Here is a 19,087-nt window from a genome sequence, read left to right on the forward strand (position 1 = left end):
GTGTTTTTAGTCGCCGCATGAAAGCGATCACATTCACACATGACGCCAAGAGCGAGGAGCATGGGAACGATCGCAGCCGATATTTCAAGATTTTTCGCGCAAGAGATTGTGGCATTGGATGAAACAGTCTCTTTGTCGCGGTTAAGCATATAAATACTTTGCGAGGTCCAATGGACCTCCAACTTTAAGCGTTTAATTTTTTTTTTTTAACGAACATCTCCACAGCCATGCCCCCTGCTCTCCAATTTATGAGAATGGAACGTACTGCCGTCTCGAGCAATATCTTCCACAGGCATAAAAAAGACTTTTTAATGGCCACTTTTATTCTCATAGCTGCTGTAGAAAACGGATCAAAACATTTCTTGACTGGCCACAAAATTAGGCATGCTTGTGTCCAATGCTTTATTAAAAAAAAAACAAAGAACAAACAAAAAACAACTTTATATTTCGATGTCTCTATTTTTGAGAGAGATGTACATATTGGAAACGCTTTTCTTTATTTTGTTGTATCTACATTTTTTTTACTTGACATACAGCATTTTTTTATTGCTCACCTCGTGTGTGTGCTACTCACAACCACTAGGGGGCACTTTTCGCAGTGGCCAGGTGGCTATGATAGGCTGTGACGTATGAATAATGTACCAGTGAGTTTTTTTTTTTAAGTACAGTATGTCCTTTTGTTTACTCATGAGTTCGTCAGTGTTTGTCTGACTAAGTGTCCCGTGCGGAACTGAACTGTTGTACGTTTTTTCCTTCCATCAGCCGAGTGCTTTTCCCCACGTTGTCACGTCACGGTATCAGTTTTATTTTATTTAATTTTTTTTAACGAGGGGCTAGAATAATATTTTAAAGCAATATTCGTCTTGGTTAAACCGTCTTACGAATGACATAACATCCAACAGTACAGTACAGTCCCGTCGAAGCATGCAACCAGTGGCGTGGCAATCCTTTGCCTCGAAAATAGCAACGTCGGCAACAGCACCGCCCTATTGCAGCGCCACCAGCCACGTCAGGAAATTCAAACAGTCGACCCCCCCCCCCCCCCCACACACACACACACGCGCGCTCACTGTCTGTCCTCGCTCACCGAGAGTAAGCGGCATCTTTCTCCTCCAAGGTCACCCAGCCTGCTGTACCCCCACCAGAGTCCGCGGACACCCACCGACGCGCCTTTCTAATCTCCTTCGAGGTAAACTAACGTTGAACGCGTGGAGTGGAGCTTGATTTCCACGGGATTAACCGAGTTTTCGCCTTTTTTGTTAGGGGTTGGGGGTGTAGTGGCGGGGGTTAAAATGATGTGAAATGTATCCGGAAAGAGTGAGGATTAGTGTTTTAAGTCTGTTTCTGTGTGTGATGGAAGACATACGGTGGTGCGTTCACGTGTGATGGAAGACATACGGTGGTGCGTTCACGTGTTGCGCGATCTGGAAAATCCCACCGGCGCATCATTGAAGTCCGCCATGAGTCAATTAAGTGCTGCTATTTTTGGAGCTCACGGCCTCTAGGCCCCGAGCTGTGTCCCTCTTCCTTACATCAGCAACATCACATGCTAGAGACTTAGCATCCTCCCTTTTTTTTTTTGGACGCCACATGTTGCGTGTCTAAAATTGGACAGATCTGATTAGTTAGCAGCTGTGCTAGTAGCGGGAGCTGCGTGACTCTTAATCGGCGCGTTTCATTAGATTTGTTGTGTCACATTGCTGTTGGAACGAGTGTGCTGCGTGTCCACACGAGGAAGACAATTCAGCGCACTAGTGGAATGCCTGCTTTACGAGTACTCTGTCGTGTCTTTTTGGGGGGAGGGGGGATTGACAGTATGACTTTCCTGAATGCTAATAGGACAACTGTTGTATGCTACAAGTGAGGCAAAACTGCACTAGTGAAAATGTGTGCTCACCAAATACTACAAATGAAGCACTTTATTTCTCCCAGTTATTGTGTTGCTTTATGGCCTTTGAAAATGAGGGGGGGGAAATCGGATGTATTTTAACACAATGCCGATCAGATGAAATGATCAAATTGTGACAACACTTAATGTGATTTGGTCACTTGGAGGACAAGTTGCACGCAGTCGGGTGAGTTTAGACACCCCCCCCCCCCCCCCCACCAATTGCTTTTTGTTCATTGAATTATTTTTTTTTAGGATGGGGTCGGGATGGTGGTTTTGGGTCAGGTTTCAAGATCAGGACCTATTTCCATGGACTCCGAAGGTTTGTTGTGAATACAAATCAGCTTTGTGCAAACACTACCAACCACCTGATAGAGAACTTGCCATTGCCGCAGCGCTCACTGAAAGAGAAGCTTTGACTTGAGGCCGATTGTCTTTTCTTTTTTTTTATTGCATTTCGTCTCTTTATTTGGAAATTGGGGCGTTGGGATTCCTTTTTGTGAGTTTTTTTTTAAATTTAACCCTTTCGTGCACCAAAAATGATCACCTGTCCCCTGATAACACGTTAGACTGTCCACTGTAGTTACCGCCTGAAAGCGTTCAGCGCTACTTGTTGCTTGGGCAGCGCACATTCATCCCGTTCGTTTAAAGATTCCGACCCCGGACGAGTGTACTTCCTGGATCAGCAGTCATATCGAAACCTACGAAATGCGAGATGCTAATGCACCTAATGGTTGGCTATTTCTGCCCGCCGGTCCAAGAAATGACCTTCGAGCCAGCTAGCATCCCTTGGCTTTCATCGCCATGCGACTTGGATGGTGGGACGGACAGGGTCCTGGGGGGGTCACCTCGAGGGCTTGATAAAGGGGAACGTTGACTACCGCTGGCTGTGAGAGATCGAGTTTCCTTTTGTCGAGTTGCCTGTAGTTAACACCTGTTTGTTTGGATGCCGGTGATATGTTCCAAAGGTCTTGTCACGCAAGCTTTTTTTTAGGAGTGCCTTTGTTGTCAGCATTCAGTCACGGACCCACCCCGGGATTTGTCACTTACCCTTCGGTACCAGTTTGGGCAAACTCAAAACATTGGAAGTGATCCTTCCTGCTTTCACGTGATGTCGCCGCGCTCATAAATAATTTCAGGTGATCAAGTTACAGGACTGCAGGAAGTTGTATTGCGAGCGATTGCATCAGGTCAATAAAGCATGTAGACTCAAGTTAAAAAAAAAAAAAAGGGAGCGTAGCTTGAGCCGATTTGAACACTCTGCGAAGTGTTAAAATCCACACAGCGGAAGACAGAATATTCTAGCACTCGCCAAACAAAGCACGTCCTTGTCGGGCCGACAGACACCGCCATTTTGGATCGGCGCCCGACACAGTCAATGGCACTTTCGTGATTTGATTTTTAAGACGCTGTTTTGATTCTTGGGCTCCTGCCATCTCATTTGTTGACTCGATTTCACTTTGATACACCGCGAAAGAATCTGGCGTATCGGTTTTCACCGAACGGAAGTTGTCTGCTTGGATATTTGTGATCAGGAAGCAAAAGCCAAATTTCTCCCGTTTATTCATCGTCGGAATTTGTCAGTTTGAAGCTCCTTAAAAGATTTTGCGGCGATTGCGCGCTGCCGCGACTTCAAGGGTTCATGATGTTGAGACACTGCGATCTGTTGACACACGCACATGCGAGTGCATCAGGAAAGCGGTCGTTCGACATGAATATTTATTGTGTACTTGCCGAAAGCAAATTGAGAAATTTGGTCAATTAGCATTTATTCGTGTGTAACTTGGGCGCTGTCTCAAAATCACTTGAGGGCTTTTTTTTTTCTCTCCAATATTTTCATAGGCGCTACGGTTTCTGTAACTTTGCAACAAGAAGGGACATTATCAAGAATACAGCGGCTATAAAAAGTCTGCACACCCCTGTTTAAATGCCAGGTTTTGTAGGATTTAAAAAATAAATTGACCAAGATAGATAATTTCAAAACATTTTCCCATATAGCTCGATTGATTTATCTCGGTTAACTCATTCACTCCCAAAGACGTTTTTAAGCTCGATTGATTTATCTCGGTTAACTCATTCACTCCCAAAGACGTTTTTAAACGTCTTTTCAGACTTGGTCTAGAATTGGCTGGTCTTTCTTTATTTTTTTTAATCATAAAACCCGACAGTTGACCCGAGCTATGTTTATCGGTTGTATCAACTAGAAACGTTGGCAACTGATCGTGTTAATGGGGCGGTTTCCATTTTCTCACACTTGGGCAACCAGGTCTGCGTTTCCTGTTTTTTTTAAATGTATTTTTTTTAAATGTTGCGTGGGCATTGTGAAATGTCAACTCTGCTCACGTGTGTGGGTGTGTGTGTGCTTTATTGTGCTCGATGTTGACATTCGAGGTTTGCAACCATGCTCACGAATTTGCTGTCTTCAGCGGAACCCAGACGAAACGCATCCGTCGTCGTTGAGCGACGCAAACGCCGATTTGAAGGCGACGCCGACGGTGTTGGCGTCGAAGAGCAGCGGCAGAGACCTTTGCCTTTGTGTTCCGCTGCGCGAGGGAGTGAAATAACTGCGTGGTCATCGCGCTTCGCCGCGACGGCCCCGCGCGCTATTGTTGTTTTTGTTTGCTTGCTTTTGTCAAACGCCTCGCCAGCCTGTTTGCTCCGCTCGGATCTGAATGCCGTGCTTCCTACTGCTGTGGGTCTTGCGGGGCGGGCTCAAGGTGAATCGTGGGTTGGGCGCAACCTTGAGTCACAGGCAGGAACGAGCGCATGGCTCAAACATGGGAGGTGTAATAACTGTGGGTCAGTGTTTGCACATGCTTTCCAGTAGGATACAGGTCTGCTGGTATGCCCCCCCCCCCCACACCTCCTCCCCCTTGTGCGTCACGTCACCGCTGTCGTTTTCTTGAAGGGCACTGAAGTCTTCATAACAGCCAGGCGCGAGTGACCTTTTTGAGTTTCTTGATTGGGGCCCCTCGCGGATGTTCACTGGGGAAAATGAATCAAGTCCGTCATTGCTTTTTGCACAGCATTCCCGGTGAATGACCACATCACAGGCGTGACGGTCGAGTCAGGATTTCGTGTTCGGCCCCCGTTGACAGAGAACTTGCAGAAGCCGGGAATCGCCGGGGCTGTTGTGCGCCTCACAGCTGTTTTAGTTTGCTTTTAAGATGCAGCTGTACCATGACCCCCGCCACCCTCCCCACAAAGCAGCTTTTAAAAATATATATTTATTAATTTATTCATTTATGTAGAAGACTGGCTGTTCAACCTCTAAAACGTCAAATCAGAAGGTGGAAAATTCCCCATCGACTGCGGGCTATTTATAGCACCCCTGCCCGACAGACCATCTACTGTATGGCATAGAAGGAGCGATAGTGCGAGCCTCCTCCTGTCCATGATGTAAAATGCTTTCCCGGTAATTAAAGGATCTTTTGACGACAGTGGTAGCTCTCCTTACGAAATTAATTGCTCCTGGAAGAAATTTCTAAATGAGAAAATGTAAGTCGAGACACGTTTTCCATGGAAATGCACTAATCCGTTCCCAAAATTCAGACATAAATGTTTTCTAAAGCATAAAAATGCATCAAAATATGGAACAAATAAATGTTAGAATTAGACAATTGCACAATAAATCAGAGTTGTGCACGATGTAAACAACAAAGAATAGAGTAACGAATAAAAATGATTCACTTAACTGGGTCCTCATCGGGGTTTTTTTGCCCCCTCTAATTCATGTTCTGTCTCAGAAGTGATTTGTGCCTGGCGTTTTGTAAAGAACTGATCCAAGGACTTTTTTTTTGTCAGCTTTTAACTCATTCAGTACCAGCCAATTCTAGACCAAGTCTGAAAAGACGTTTAAAAACGTCTTTGGGAGTGAATGAGTTAATAAGGCAAACATCAGCATAGTGAGCGATCGCCCGACTGGTCAACACTATTTCTGGGTGATTCACATTTACGTAAAACTCTCGGAATACCTCATGGCCCAAGGGGAGAATGACGAGGACGCTGCATAGACACAGATCTATCTGTCGATCTATCTACAAACAGACTCAGACGGTAGAGGTCCCTCTTAGCCAATGGGATGCCAGGATGGTGCTCGGTAACAGCCAATGGCAGAGCAGCTGTAAATATGATGCGTTCAGGAAACAGGCAATAGTTTCCCGTTGAGGCATTTCGTAACTTGAACATTTCGTATGAAGAGACGTTCGTAAGTAGAGGTACCGGTGTGCTTGATTTTCTTCTATGGTTCATTCCACACCCCTGCTTGGGAACTTCGACCATTCCATTTTCCCAAGTCCAAGCACGAATCGAGCAAAACGATTTCTCTTCTCGTTTGCAGTGAAGCGCCAGTGTCGGTCGAGAGATGCCGCTCCCAGTCACTGGCCCCCCCGCCGTGCCCCCGCCCGACGGCGGCTGGGGCTGGGCCGTGGTGGTGGCGTCCTTCATCTCCATCGGCTTCTCGTACGCCTTCCCCAAAGCCATCACCGTCTTCTTCAAGGACATCCAGATCATCTTCGGGGCCTCGTACAGCGAAATCGCCTGGATCTCTTCCATCATGCTCGCCGTCATGTACGCCGCAGGTCAGTCGCGGCCAGTTTGCGACACATTTTTTTTAATGCATCGTTATTTGCGATATACTGCCGACTCAGTTGAGCCAGCATTTACTGAATCGATCAGCCGGGTGAGTCGCTGTCTCGAGTATCCTTTGAAAAAGAGCCTCTCACTGCCAATATTTGTCGTATGCTAATCCCACAGGCTTAATATTGGAGCTATGAAGTGTTGACACGTCATTTGCGAGATTTAATTACACGTTTTCACTCTGGCGCTTTGCCGTCAGATGACCTCACAGCGCAATTGTTTCGTTTGGGATCAAAGCGGATTCATGTTACCAGATGTCAAAAGGCTTCGGCGCGTTATCAAGCGGCCACGCTGTACTCTGAGCTGTTGTGTAAACATGCACACCCGCACCCACACCCACACCCGGAACAAGAAACTGAACACGGACATCAATAGAAAGAAACTACGCACACGCTGATTCCATGAGTATACGACAACCGTTACGGTGGGCTAGCAGCTCACACGCAGCCGATGCGAATGCACAACACGGGGAATCATCCTTCCGCGGCCTCGTTGTTGATCAGTACAGATGGTGGCAAGCGCAGTAGAGAGAGCGGCAGGAGGATTACAGTGTGGCCAGATGGCAGCTCGCACAATGCTGCGGGCCTTCAGCCAAAGTGGGAACGGGAGCAGGTGAAGCCGAGCAAGGCCGACTGCGAGCATATTTTGACCAAAATCCGATGAACAGAAGTGATTACAAGACCGTGTCACGTCAGTGATTTGTAATTGATTGAGCGTGATGGTTAGCTCAGTCAAGCAACGTGAAAAATTATAAATGGCGCACCTCCTTCGACTGAGATTGACTGGCAACAAGTGTATCGCCGAAAGTCAGCTGGGGTAGACTCCAGCTCGTCCGTGACCCGATTGAGTCCGAGCCGTATAGAAAACGAATGGCTTGATGATTTTAATCCCATGTTTAAAAAAAAAAATAAATCCTTTCAGGGATTTAGCCAATTGAAGCCTCAGTGATCGGAGGATTGTGGCATGCGGGAAACGCGGTGATAAAAGCCTTGAGGGCCAACGATGTGGTCATAAATGTGATTAGACACACTCATGCCCCCCCCAAAAAGTTTTCTTTCAGTGCGGTTATCAGTGATTCCAAACTACAACCGCGGTAATAAAATCATAAACGTTTTAGTGTGAAAAGTTCCAGCCGAGTTGGAAGAGTAGAAACTGAAAATTGTGTCGGGACGCTTTTCAGCATGCGTTACATCAGGCAGCTGGATGAGCTAAGCATTGCTCGCCGGTGACGTGTGCAATCTGCAGACTGTGCGCCGGCGCGGGATCAGTGTAGTTAATCTAGAGAGAGTGACAGTGACAAGCGAGAGTTGCCCTTGGGTGAGGTCGTATTTGAGTGAAGGCGCGTAGTTGACGGGATGTCGTGGAACAACAGTAGCGCTTATCTCCTTAGGTCGGATGTTTGCTGATGGTTCGCGTCCACGTTTCACTGTAAGCTTCGCTTTTGTGTCATATCGACTCAAAACATGTCGTATTTTCCGTACGATAAGGCACACCTAAAAGCGTTCACTTTTCTAAAAGTCGACAGTGTGCCTTAAATTCCGATGCGCCTTATATATTGATCAATATTTCTTGGACGTTGTACCGTATTGGCCCGAATATAAGACGGCCCTGATTATAAGACGACCCCCTCTTTTTCGAGACTCAAGTTTGAAAAAAAGACTTTTTGAACACCAAATAAATTTTTATACAGAAAATAATTACAGTACATACTGTACAGTGCATGTTATTTTGCCTCATTCAAATCTAAAGTGCAATCACATTTGTAAATGAATGGCTTCTGGTTTTTGAAACGTAAATTACATCATAACTTCTCCTCAGTTGCCGGTTAAACTGGCCGATCTTCGACCCACTTTTCTCCAGATTGTCGCTACGTTTCTCCATTTTCTGTTATCTCTTCTATTATTTTCTTCTCCTTTCTTTTTCACCGCTATTTTTTATTTTTCTTCTTCGTGCTACCGCTATTTTTATTTTGATTCTTCGTGGCAGGGGTTCACTTTGGCCTGGGGAGTCAAGTTCAGCATTCGCTTCAATGATATCTGGCGCCATCTAGCGTCGTGAATGGCTATAATGTCTAGACTCCGAATATAAGACGACCCCCACTTTTTCACTCTTGTTTCAATGCAAAAAACCACCGTCTTATATTCGGGCCAATACGGTATTTTAAATGTTCTGTCGAGCGCTTTGTTACAGCTGCAGCGATTATCAAAGCTTCATATAAATAAAGCTGTATTGTATTGTATTCCCTTTAGTATAGCTCCATCTAGTCGATGCATAAGGCAGCCGTGACCACGATTGTCGCTTCTATTCTATGCAGCTTATACGGTGCGCCTTATACATGAAAACAGTTTTAAAATAGGCCATTCATTGATGCCTTATACTCCGAAGCAGCTTATAGTGTGGAAAATACAGGTGTATGTAATCATTTGCCACAATATGCTGTGGCTTTTGAAAAGCCAAAATACACTAAAATGCCCGGCAGTGAATACGTTAAATTATCTCAGCCTCATATCAACCTGTTTTTATTTTGTCTTTAGTGCATTAAAATTTTTCATTATTATTATTTTTGCATTAGAACAGCTTTGGAAGTTGCTTGGCTGATTTTAATTTTTTTTTTCTATTTTTTAATTAACCGTACCTCATTAAAATTGTTGTGCACGTAAAACACGGACACACATTTCGCCACAGGACCTCTTTTGGGCGATCCAGGTGGTTCTATGACATTTTGATCCTCTGTGTGTCTGGTGATAAGCTTTTTTTTTTTTTCCCCCTCCAAGGAAGTGAATGTGCACTTTCCGTCACCCCTTGGAGGCCTTCCTAAAAAAAATGGGATCACTGGTGCGAATGCAAATAAGGGCACCGTTTTCCTCACGGTTAGAAATGGATTCACGTTCAACAAATGACGATCATCGCCTGTTTTGACACGAGTAGGATTTCAAACGCTGAGTTTGGAGTCTCGTTGAGGTCCCGCGCGGTGTAACCTGCAACCCGATTGAATCATCAGGCATCCTCTCCTTCTGATCTTTTGTGTGTGTGTGTTTTTCCCCAGGCCCTGTCAGCAGCGTGCTCGTGAACACGTACGGCTGCAGACCCATCGTCATGATGGGGGGCTGCCTGTGCGCCGTGGGCATGACCCTGGCTTCGTTCTGCACCAGCGTGGTGCAGCTTTACCTCTGCATCGGCGTGATCGGCGGTAAGTCCCTCGCAATCCACTTAACTCGGCTCCCTTGATGAGCTTCTGCCTCGAAATAGGCGACCGGAAACGAACCGGATGGAAAAATGTTGACGTGTCAGGTTAATAAGATAAGATAAGAAAACATTAATGTGATCGGGTTGTATTTTTAGATATCAGATGAGCATTATTCACTCTGATGTTGACATCCTCCGATTCCGTCATGCGCATTCAAAACCACTTTTCCTGAAGCCAACATGACACGTGTTTGTATTTTAATTATGAAAAAACAACTCGATAACCAAACCAATGGCTTTGTCTATTTGTAACCTATTCATGCATTTGCAAACACCGCTAAAAGACCAGCGAATACAATTTCAAAATCTTCCACTAAAATACATATCCAAGTATGGGAAAATTTTGTTCAAGTCAGTTGCTAATGCAATATGAAAATCGTTCACAAATAATTTCATTTAAATATGATGTAAATATGCTGTGTGAGATGAAAAAAAAGTAAAATATGTATGTAACATGCATTCAATTTGGCAGTTCGAATTAAAATTTGATTTATTTCTAAAAATAATTATATAATTATTTTTAGAATTATTTACAGGGTGCATGAATAAATGCATTTTGTTGCAGAATGTACATAATACTTTCTGTCATGAAATTAACTTTCTCGTTCCATATTTATTATCTCTTTTTTTCAAAAAGGTGCAAAAAAAAAAAAATTAATTTAGGGGGACAATCGCGTGCGCAAATTTTTAAAAAACTTTTAAAAGAGACCCTGAATGACTACATTCCCTCCATAATTAACATATTCACTAGACATGTTGTTTTCTCTTATATTAACTCATTCAGCACCAAAGACGTTTTTAAACGTCTTTTCAGACTCGGTCCAGAATTGGCTGGTACTGAATGAGTTAATTCATCTTAATTTCACAGTTGTGCATCAACCTCTACAAATGGACCCTGATGTGTGTTGCCATCCACTGCCTTTATTTATTTCTTTTTTCTCCCACTGATAAAAAATCCTGATGTTGGTTATTTAGTTATCATTATTTCTGCATGGAAGCGTTGACTGGTCTGCCAGAAAACGAATCATAGTAACGTCAACGTAGGTGACGAATCTGATCTCATCTTTCCGCGTAGGACTCGGCTTGGCGTTTAACCTGCAGCCAGCCCTCACCATGATTGGCAAATACTTCTACAAGAAGCGTCCGATCGCCAACGGGCTGGCCATGGCCGGCAGCCCCGTGTTCCTCAGCACCTTGGCCCCGCTCAACCAGTACCTGTTCAACCACTTCGGCTGGCGGGGGAGCTTCCTCATCCTGGGCGGCCTGCTGCTCAACTGCTGCGTGGCCGGCTCGCTCATGAGGCCCCTGGGACCGCCGCCCTCCAAGCTGAAAAAGGACCAAGTGGCCAGCGCCAAGGAAAGGCGGACGCCGTGGCAACTCCTCAACAAGTACCTGGACCTGTCGCTCTTTAAACACCGCGGCTTCCTCATCTACCTATCGGGCAACGTCATCATGTTCCTCGGCTTTTTCGCGCCCATCGTCTTCCTGGCGGCTTACGCCAAAGACATGGGCGTGGACGAGTATTCCGCCGCTTTCCTCCTCTCCATCCTGGCTTTCGTGGACATGTTCGCGCGACCCTCCATGGGCCTGCTGGCCAATTCCCGGCGGATCAGGCCCAAGATTCAGTATTTCTTCAGCTTCGCCGTGCTGTACAACGGCGTGTGCCACATCCTCTGCCCGCTGGCCAACTCCTACACCGGCCTCGTGGTGTACGCCGTCTTCTTCGGTTTTGCGTTCGGAATGGTCAGCGCCGTGCTCTTCGAGAGTCTCATGGACCTGGTCGGGGCGCCGCGGTTCTCCAGCGCGGTCGGACTCACCACCATTGTGGAATGCTGCCCAGTCCTCCTCGGACCACCAATAGCAGGTACTCCCTCCAAAATTGAATTACATTGGGGCTTAACAATCAATCTTTGACAACGTCATGTTAGCGACGTGACAAACGATGGGAAGCTGAGCCGCAATATTCGCCCTACGGCAACTTCCCCAAGCAACAGTTTTCTGACGTAACCCTGGCGCAAGAGCCAAGAGGTGGAAGCAGTTGCTGAGACTTTAAAGCAACAATTACGCCCATGCCCAATTCCGGGATCATACAAATAGCGTGTGTATATTTTCTGCAGCTCACAATATGCTAATTACCATTTAAAAATGTTTTTTGAAACATTCACACGTTTTCATTTGCCTTGCAGGGAAACTGGTCGACGTCACCAAAGATTACAAGATCATGTATTTCTGCTGCGGCGCCGTCGTGATCTTGGCGAGCATTTGGCTCTTCATCGGCAACTTCATCAACTACCGGCTCGTGGAGCGCGAGCGCAAACGCGAGCAGTACAAGCCCACCGGATCGGAGGATCCCGACGTGCCCCGGAAGCAGGCAGAGGCGGAGGTCAACGAGCCGGATGAGGAGAAAGGAAGGGAACCTATACAGCGGGAAACCAACATGTAAGACTTTTTTTTTGTTTGTTTTATTTCCGAAGCTTTCTCACGCCATCGGCGTCGAACAAACCGAGGTTCAAGCCGAGAGAGAGTGCCTCGCGGTGTTCCGCCTGCATCCTTTCAAGGTCCTCTGTAACTCCTCAAAAACTGTGAAAGGAACGAGTGTACAGAACAATACATAAAGACTCATCGGATTCACTGTTAACTCCAAATGTTCCACATTGTCACAAGCACTCACAAAAAGTGGGAAAAAAATCAACACATTTAGCGTGGAAAAAGCCAGAATGTTGCAATCAATGTCCGAGAATTTAATCAAAATGTGGCAATAGTGCATTGCCACTTTCTTATGGACCGAACCAGCTCCCCAAAGGTCCGGTGTTAAATAAAGGAGGAAGTTGCTCGCGTCTCGACGTACGGATGACCATTGAAGCTCTAAAACGGCTCCGATTGGTTACCCGTGACGACATAATTTATGCAAGGCAGTCGGCGAGCCCTGAGTATGTCGCCGAGCAGGAAATGCAATGCAAAAGCTCCTCATTGCTAAATACGACTGTTTCCCTTGACCCCCCCCCCCGGTGCCCTCTAGAGACCCATCGAGCATAACAATCTGCTGCAGAACAATCAACTCCTCCTGTACGAGCTGCACTTATTCCTCCAACAAAAATAATCGGAATAATCTCGACTTCACCTCACGTAAGACTGAATGTATTCTCCTTTGCGGGCCTTAATAATGAGATAATAATGACCAAACGCATCTGCGTAACTTTGAATAATACACACCGATACTGGTCACTTCATTAGGTACACTCAAGAGGTCCAGTAACTAAGAATTGTGATTGTTTTCCCACAGAACCTGAATGATATCATGTTTATTTTCTCCTTTTGCCTAATGAGCAGATTTTATTTGGGTCGCTGTTGGGGCTGAATGATTTAGGATGAAATGTGAAGCTTTTATTTTTATTTTTTTTCCACTCAATATTGCAACGGTGATTTAATCTGCAAATCATTTTAATTCAGTTAAGGGTAACATTTCGTCTGTCTTCTGATTCATGCTTGAATACGGACAATGCAACATCTGGAATATGTCAACGGTCAAATTGCACCCTTTGCAATTAAAATCTGTTATCATATCGCAATTATTATTGCAAATGTAAATTTATCGTTTAGTCCTAGTAGACATTGCCTTAATTGTAACGGAAGGAATAATCCTGGAAGTAGTGGAAAGTCATTGTTACTGAAGTCACAAACGCTTATACGTGAAATTATTTGATTTTGTCTTTGGTCCTACAAAAAAACCAAAACATTTGTGCTGTTGCTGCATTTCACCCCAAAGCCAGTCGTGCTGTTGACCAAAACCGTCCACGTAGTCACGTCGTTTTCCAAAGCATTTTCTTTCCAAATAATAATATTCCTCATGAAAGTTGGCCAAGTGTGTCAACGTCAAAAAAAAAAAACAGCTGCTACACATTTATGAGTTTCTAGTTCAATGGAGCACTTTATTTCATTGCGTTCCACCTGAGATTCTCCCCGGAAACGGAGCCAGTTGAAAATCGACGATTGTCTAATTTTTACGGCGCGATTTTTTTTTCCATGTTAGCAAAGTCCACCGTCACTGTGCTTTGTATGACTTTGAATGTTTTCTCGTCGAATCGATTGAAAAGGTTACTATGCAAACTCCCCTTTTGTCCCTGCTGATTTTCAAGGAGCCATGGGTGGGGAAATAAGACGGGCTGTCACATTTTAACGGCGAAACACCGCCCCCTGCTGTTCGCGTCAGGTTAATCCGGCTGTGCGCTCGCTCCTGTTGAGAATCGTTCGAAGCTGTGATGCGCTTGAAAACATGTCGCTGCTGGAGACGGGACGTTCTCCTCTTTTATTCCAGGTTGTACCGAGAAAGAAGGCAAACATGTCTTTGTTTTTGAGCCGGCATATTTATTCACTGAACAAAAAAAAAAAAGGTAGGCTATGTTAACTAGAAGCAGACTTAAAATCTATCTGCTGTGTATTTTTTAATTTATTTTTTTTGGGCTTGTTTGGTTTGAATTAGCAGGGTCCAAAAAAAGAAACTTGGCGGATGATTTTGAACAAACACGGTTTTGCTCCTGGGAGGTTTTCGAGTGACTCTCTGGTGGCTTGTTATATTATATCATCATCATGAACATACACTTGCGTTGTTCAAACACGCGTGCGTTTCGGAGTCGGGTTCTTGTTTGAGTTTCCGTCAGTAAATAGCCGACGCTGAAGGCTTTGCAAATTGTCTTGTTGATGTTTGACCTGTAGCAGACAAATTTAAGCTCAACCTGATGTCATTTCTGGATGGCTTCACTACCTCTGCGGACGTCCTTTCGCGCTGAGGACAAACAATACAGCAGGGGTGTCGATACAAATGACCTTTTTTTTTTTTTTTTCTGGTGTCTCCTTATAGGTCAATAAAGTATATTTCCAACCCCAAAATATTGAACGTCTCTTTATCTACTGTATGACATTTAAATTTAAGGTTCGGGGGGGGGGGGGGGGGACGACAACCAGGTGAGATGTCATCCGATGAGGTAGTTGTTCAAAGTTGTGATGTTTCAAGTTAATTTCAAAAAGTCATCATATACAATGATTAGAAAAAAAAAATCTTAAGATTTGACTGAATCCTGTATGTGAATTTAATTTAAGCGGAGTAACACTTTGGGGTGAATTAAAATAAAAATTGTGTGTATGTGTTTTTAAGATTAAGATATCCTTTATTGTCCCACACTGAGGAAATTTACAGTCTACAGCAGCCAAATTGGGGGGTAGAAAGAAGAAAAAAAGCAAAAGGGTTTGCATGCACAAAATCATTTTGGGGGGTCATTTTATTCCAATGGTTATTTTCAACAAATATTTGAGCGTATTACCTTTATATTCTCTTCAATATTTTAATGTAAGCAATGTAAGATTTTCATTAGATTAAAAAAATTGATTTTGTTTTCAAAAGATTTTTATTGCAAATCAGTCATTTATGACGTTTTATTGACTTATATAAATTGGACTTTATTTACCACAATAAAAAAAAATCGGAGGTTGACGACATGACAATTAGTGGGGGGGGGGGGTTTGTTTGAGGGGTTGCTATTTCCAACCAAATACTTGAGATTATCTTGCAAGCATTTAGCATCCTACAAAAAAATGGTTCCATCAAACTCATAATTTTTATACAATAGAATCTCCAGAGTCCAACACACCAGTTCAACTCTTGTTTGTATGTCAGCCCCCCCACCCCCACCCTCCAACAATGCAAAGGCATTCCGCATGAAATATCCGACTGAACAAACACAATCAATTAATTTTTTTTGTGTGCCAAGAGGCAAGTCAGCACCATGAGTCAAAACATGTGAACGTGGACCCCCCCCCCCCCCGCCCCCCCCATTAATCGTCTGCGCGCACGCTCATCAGGATGGGACGCGCATCTCTCATTAGACTCAAAACGTGTGACTCCTCTTGGTCTTTGGCTGCATTAAACTGGCTTCATAATCAAGCACGAGTCTGTCAGTAATTCTGCCCGATGACCCCCCCCCCCCCCCCCCCCCCCCCCTCCTCACCTCCGTGAGCCACAGTTAACATTTTAAAAGATGCAGAGGGGGCGCGGTGGAAGGAAGAAAAAAAAATCCCCACCTCTTTTCTTCCCTCATTTGTATGCGCTTGCCTCGGCGAGCCGGTGCACGCCGATGATGGCTGGAGACCCTCAGGCGGAGTTTGAGGCTAGATTATAATGGGACAGTCAGGGTCAACCGGGGAGGAAAGAGCAATAAGCCTCTGCAGGTCTATGTGATCAACCGGACGCCCCCCCCCCCCCCCCCCCTGGGGTGGAAGGGGGAGGGGGTTACCTGCCGGGGGGTTTGGAGTGCATGCATATGACCTTCAAAAATCGCATCTGTTTCCGGCATGGCTCTGCTTTGCCAGAAATTCCAATAACCGCACTAATGAACTTACAACAGAGCACCAGATAGTTTAGTAGGAGTTGGCCTCAGGCCCCCCCCCCCCAATAAATAAATAAATAAAGAGTAGGGAGGAATGAAGCTTTCACAGTCATAATCTTGCAAGTCTGCCAAATTACTGTACTAAAAAAAAGTTGAAGTTGCCCCCCCCCCAAAAAAATGATAATAATTTAGATTTTAACAAAGAATAAAAAAATCTTTCACCACAAGCGACTTTGAAAGTATGGGGAGAGGGGTCAAAATATAATTAGTAAAAATAGATTTTTGCCTTGATGACTTTCAATGAAGCAAAAATTTACTAAGCTTTTCTACTAAAAGTCAATTTAATTTGTGGTACAAATTTAAAATTGGTATTGAAATTTAGAATTTGAATATCTCTTCATTGTTTGATTCGTTCTCAGTATTTCAGTAAGTATAAAAACTTAATTTCCCCATTGCGGGACAAATAAAGGGATATCTTATAAAAAAAATCCATCCTGATTCTTATTTTGAAAATGTACCAGCAACATATCTTATTTTTAGTCGCGATCCACCAGCCGATACATGCAGCACAGAATTTGGTCAAGATAAATGCTTTGTATTTTATTTTTCATTTAAATTGCAATTTTACAAAAATGGATTTTATTTGTATTATTCAAAATTATTGTTTTTTGTTTTTGTTTTTTTAAAAGAGAAAATCAAATCGAACCTCTTAACACTCGCTTTTGAAAATATGTCCTGAAAAAATTTTCGTTTTTAATTTTTTTTTTATTTCAGCGCTGCAAATTCTGACAAAGTATTCTTTTGCCTCTCCTGGAATAAGTACCACGCTAACAATGGCGAGTAACAGTCTACACCAGTGGTGGGCAAGCTACGGCCCGCGGGCCGAATCCGGCCCGTTGGTCTTTTTAATCCGGCCCGCCGAAGGTTGGTCCACAATTAAGGTTCGATGTGAATGATTGCATTCATTTCAATTGGACTTGTCATGACAGACATTTCGCCGCCAGGTGGCGCATTGACTTGAAGTTGCAGAACACGGGGGGGCGGGGCAATCTTTTCGACCACCTAGTACCTCTGTATCGCTCTACTTCTACTGGTCTGATCACAACCCATCTGCAGCGATGCACAGGCTAAAATAGGTCATCAACAACACTTTTGTCATTTAAAAAAAGTATATTAATACCGTACTTTCATGCTTTTGTTCTGTTAATGTTTGATATGGACTGTCAACAAATGCAGTTGTTTTTTTAATGTACCATAGCTCGTGCTGACCTGGCCCTTCTGTCAAATTTTAAAAGTCAATGCGGCCCCCGAGCCAAAAAGTTTGCCCACCCCTGGTCTACACACTCCTATGACAATGCTGAAAGCCTACTACAACATCTGAAGTTGCTTTGGGGTTGCGCAAAAGCACTTTCAATGGCAACGGTTGTGTGCGCCGACTTTCATGTCGCATGAGTTTGAATGTGATTGGCTCATTCTGAGCGCGGATGGCCAGGGTGTGCACACTTTTGCAACCACATGATCTATTATGAAGTTTATCTGTACTTGATTTTTTGTGCTTTTCTTAATATTGTAAAAACCTACCCCGGGGGTATGTAGACTTCTTATGAAGAGGATGAGAAAAGAATCTTTCCAAGTGAGTGAAAACTGACACTCACTCATTGGCCGCCCATGTAATAGAGTGAAGAAAACGGCCGACGGAGCATCACTCCACGTCGCCGTTCTCGGAAAAGTGTGCCGACAAAGCCAGTAAAACGGGAAGCCCCGAGGTGCGATGACCCAAAATGGACCTTTTGACTGTTAACGCCCAAACGCTACAAGCCTCGACGGTGTCTCAACAAGACACGCATTAACCTTTCCGCCGTGACTTTTTTTTTTTTCCCCCCCTCCCTTCTTCTCGCGCAAAGATGGTCCACTTTGAAGTGCCTCCATTTAACCTTCATTTAACTTTTGTGTCATGCGCTCCCAAGCGAGCCGCTCTGACAGCGGAAGCCTTTAGAAGTCAGCAAAAAGGCCCGCGGCTGTATCTGGCCTATCAGCACATCTGTCTGCTGAGCTCCATGGCCCAGGTTGGAAACGGGTTTGCTCTGCTGCACTGGATGCGTATTGTCAGCAAAAAAAAAAAAAAATGGTGCAACAAGTCAAATGATTAAACGCAACCGCCAATTCCGTCACATATGGAAACATCAGACTGAGATGTGGTTCAAAATGTTTGAGCGTGGCTTAGTTATAATGAAAGTTTTGAGACTGCTTTTTATTGCGTAGCTGTTTGGTGTACCTAATTATGTGTCCTGTGGGGAAGTGTTTCGACTACATTTTATTTTTTACAGCCCGCCGCAATATGTCAGTGGTTGACTGGTGAGCGCGGCGGCCTCACGGTGCAGATGTGCAGGGTTCGATTCCGGCTCCGGCCACCCCCGTGTGCGTGTTCTCCCCCGTGCCTGCATGGGTTTTCTCCGGGTATTCCGGTTTCCTCCCACATTCCAAAAACATGCGTGGCAGGTTCACGAAACACTCTTAAATTGTGCCTGGGTGTGTGTGTGTGGTTGTTCGTCAATGTGCGCCCCGTGATTGGCTGGCAACCAGTTCGGGGTGCACGACTGCCCTTGTTGAGGAGACGCGGATCAGAAAATGGATGGCGGGATGGATGGATGTCATTTTTAGGGGATTTAAATGATAACGAGCTTGTTGGAGTCCATTTTTTAATATCCGTTATGAATTCCGAACAAAAACTCTATTCAGCGTTTGTCACTGTTTTACGGAAGTTAGGTGTGTGCAATGTATGTAAATAGGAATATGTACAGTATATATGTATGTATGTGTGTGTGTGTGTGTATATACATATATATATATATAAAAATATGCTGACATAAAAGTATCATATATGTGTGTTTGTGTAAAAAAAAACTGGCTTGTGAACAGAGGTGTGTAGCCTTGT

General features: G+C 44.5%; 1 protein-coding gene across 3 annotated transcripts; it reads left to right on the plus strand.

Annotated features, from left to right (window-relative positions):
* The first annotated feature begins 1,053 nt into the window (after window positions 1–1,053).
* On the plus strand, window positions 1,054–14,659 carry LOC147185961 (monocarboxylate transporter 2). 3 transcript variants are annotated; one of them, XM_086103395.1, is made up of 5 exons: window positions 1,054–1,189; window positions 6,228–6,468; window positions 9,573–9,716; window positions 10,848–11,636; window positions 11,959–14,659. In XM_086103395.1, exons 2-5 carry the CDS (start codon window positions 6,252–6,254, stop codon window positions 12,213–12,215), a joined length of 1,407 nt encoding a protein of 468 aa, XP_085959521.1. In that variant the 5' UTR covers window positions 1,054–1,189; window positions 6,228–6,251; the 3' UTR covers window positions 12,216–14,659. The 3 variants fall into 3 exon arrangements, with proteins under 3 accessions (XP_085959521.1, XP_085959523.1, XP_085959522.1); XM_086103397.1 differs by lacking the exon at window positions 1,054–1,189 and adding an exon at window positions 2,164–2,210; XM_086103396.1 differs by lacking the exon at window positions 1,054–1,189 and adding an exon at window positions 2,291–2,387.
* Window positions 14,660–19,087: the final 4,428 nt, after the last annotated feature.

This window comes from Hippocampus guttulatus, chromosome 22 (genome assembly GCF_054856545.1).
Source record: "Hippocampus guttulatus isolate MCC_2025c chromosome 22, RoL_Hgut_1.0, whole genome shotgun sequence".
NCBI classification, from domain to species: domain Eukaryota; kingdom Metazoa; phylum Chordata; class Actinopteri; order Syngnathiformes; family Syngnathidae; genus Hippocampus; species Hippocampus guttulatus.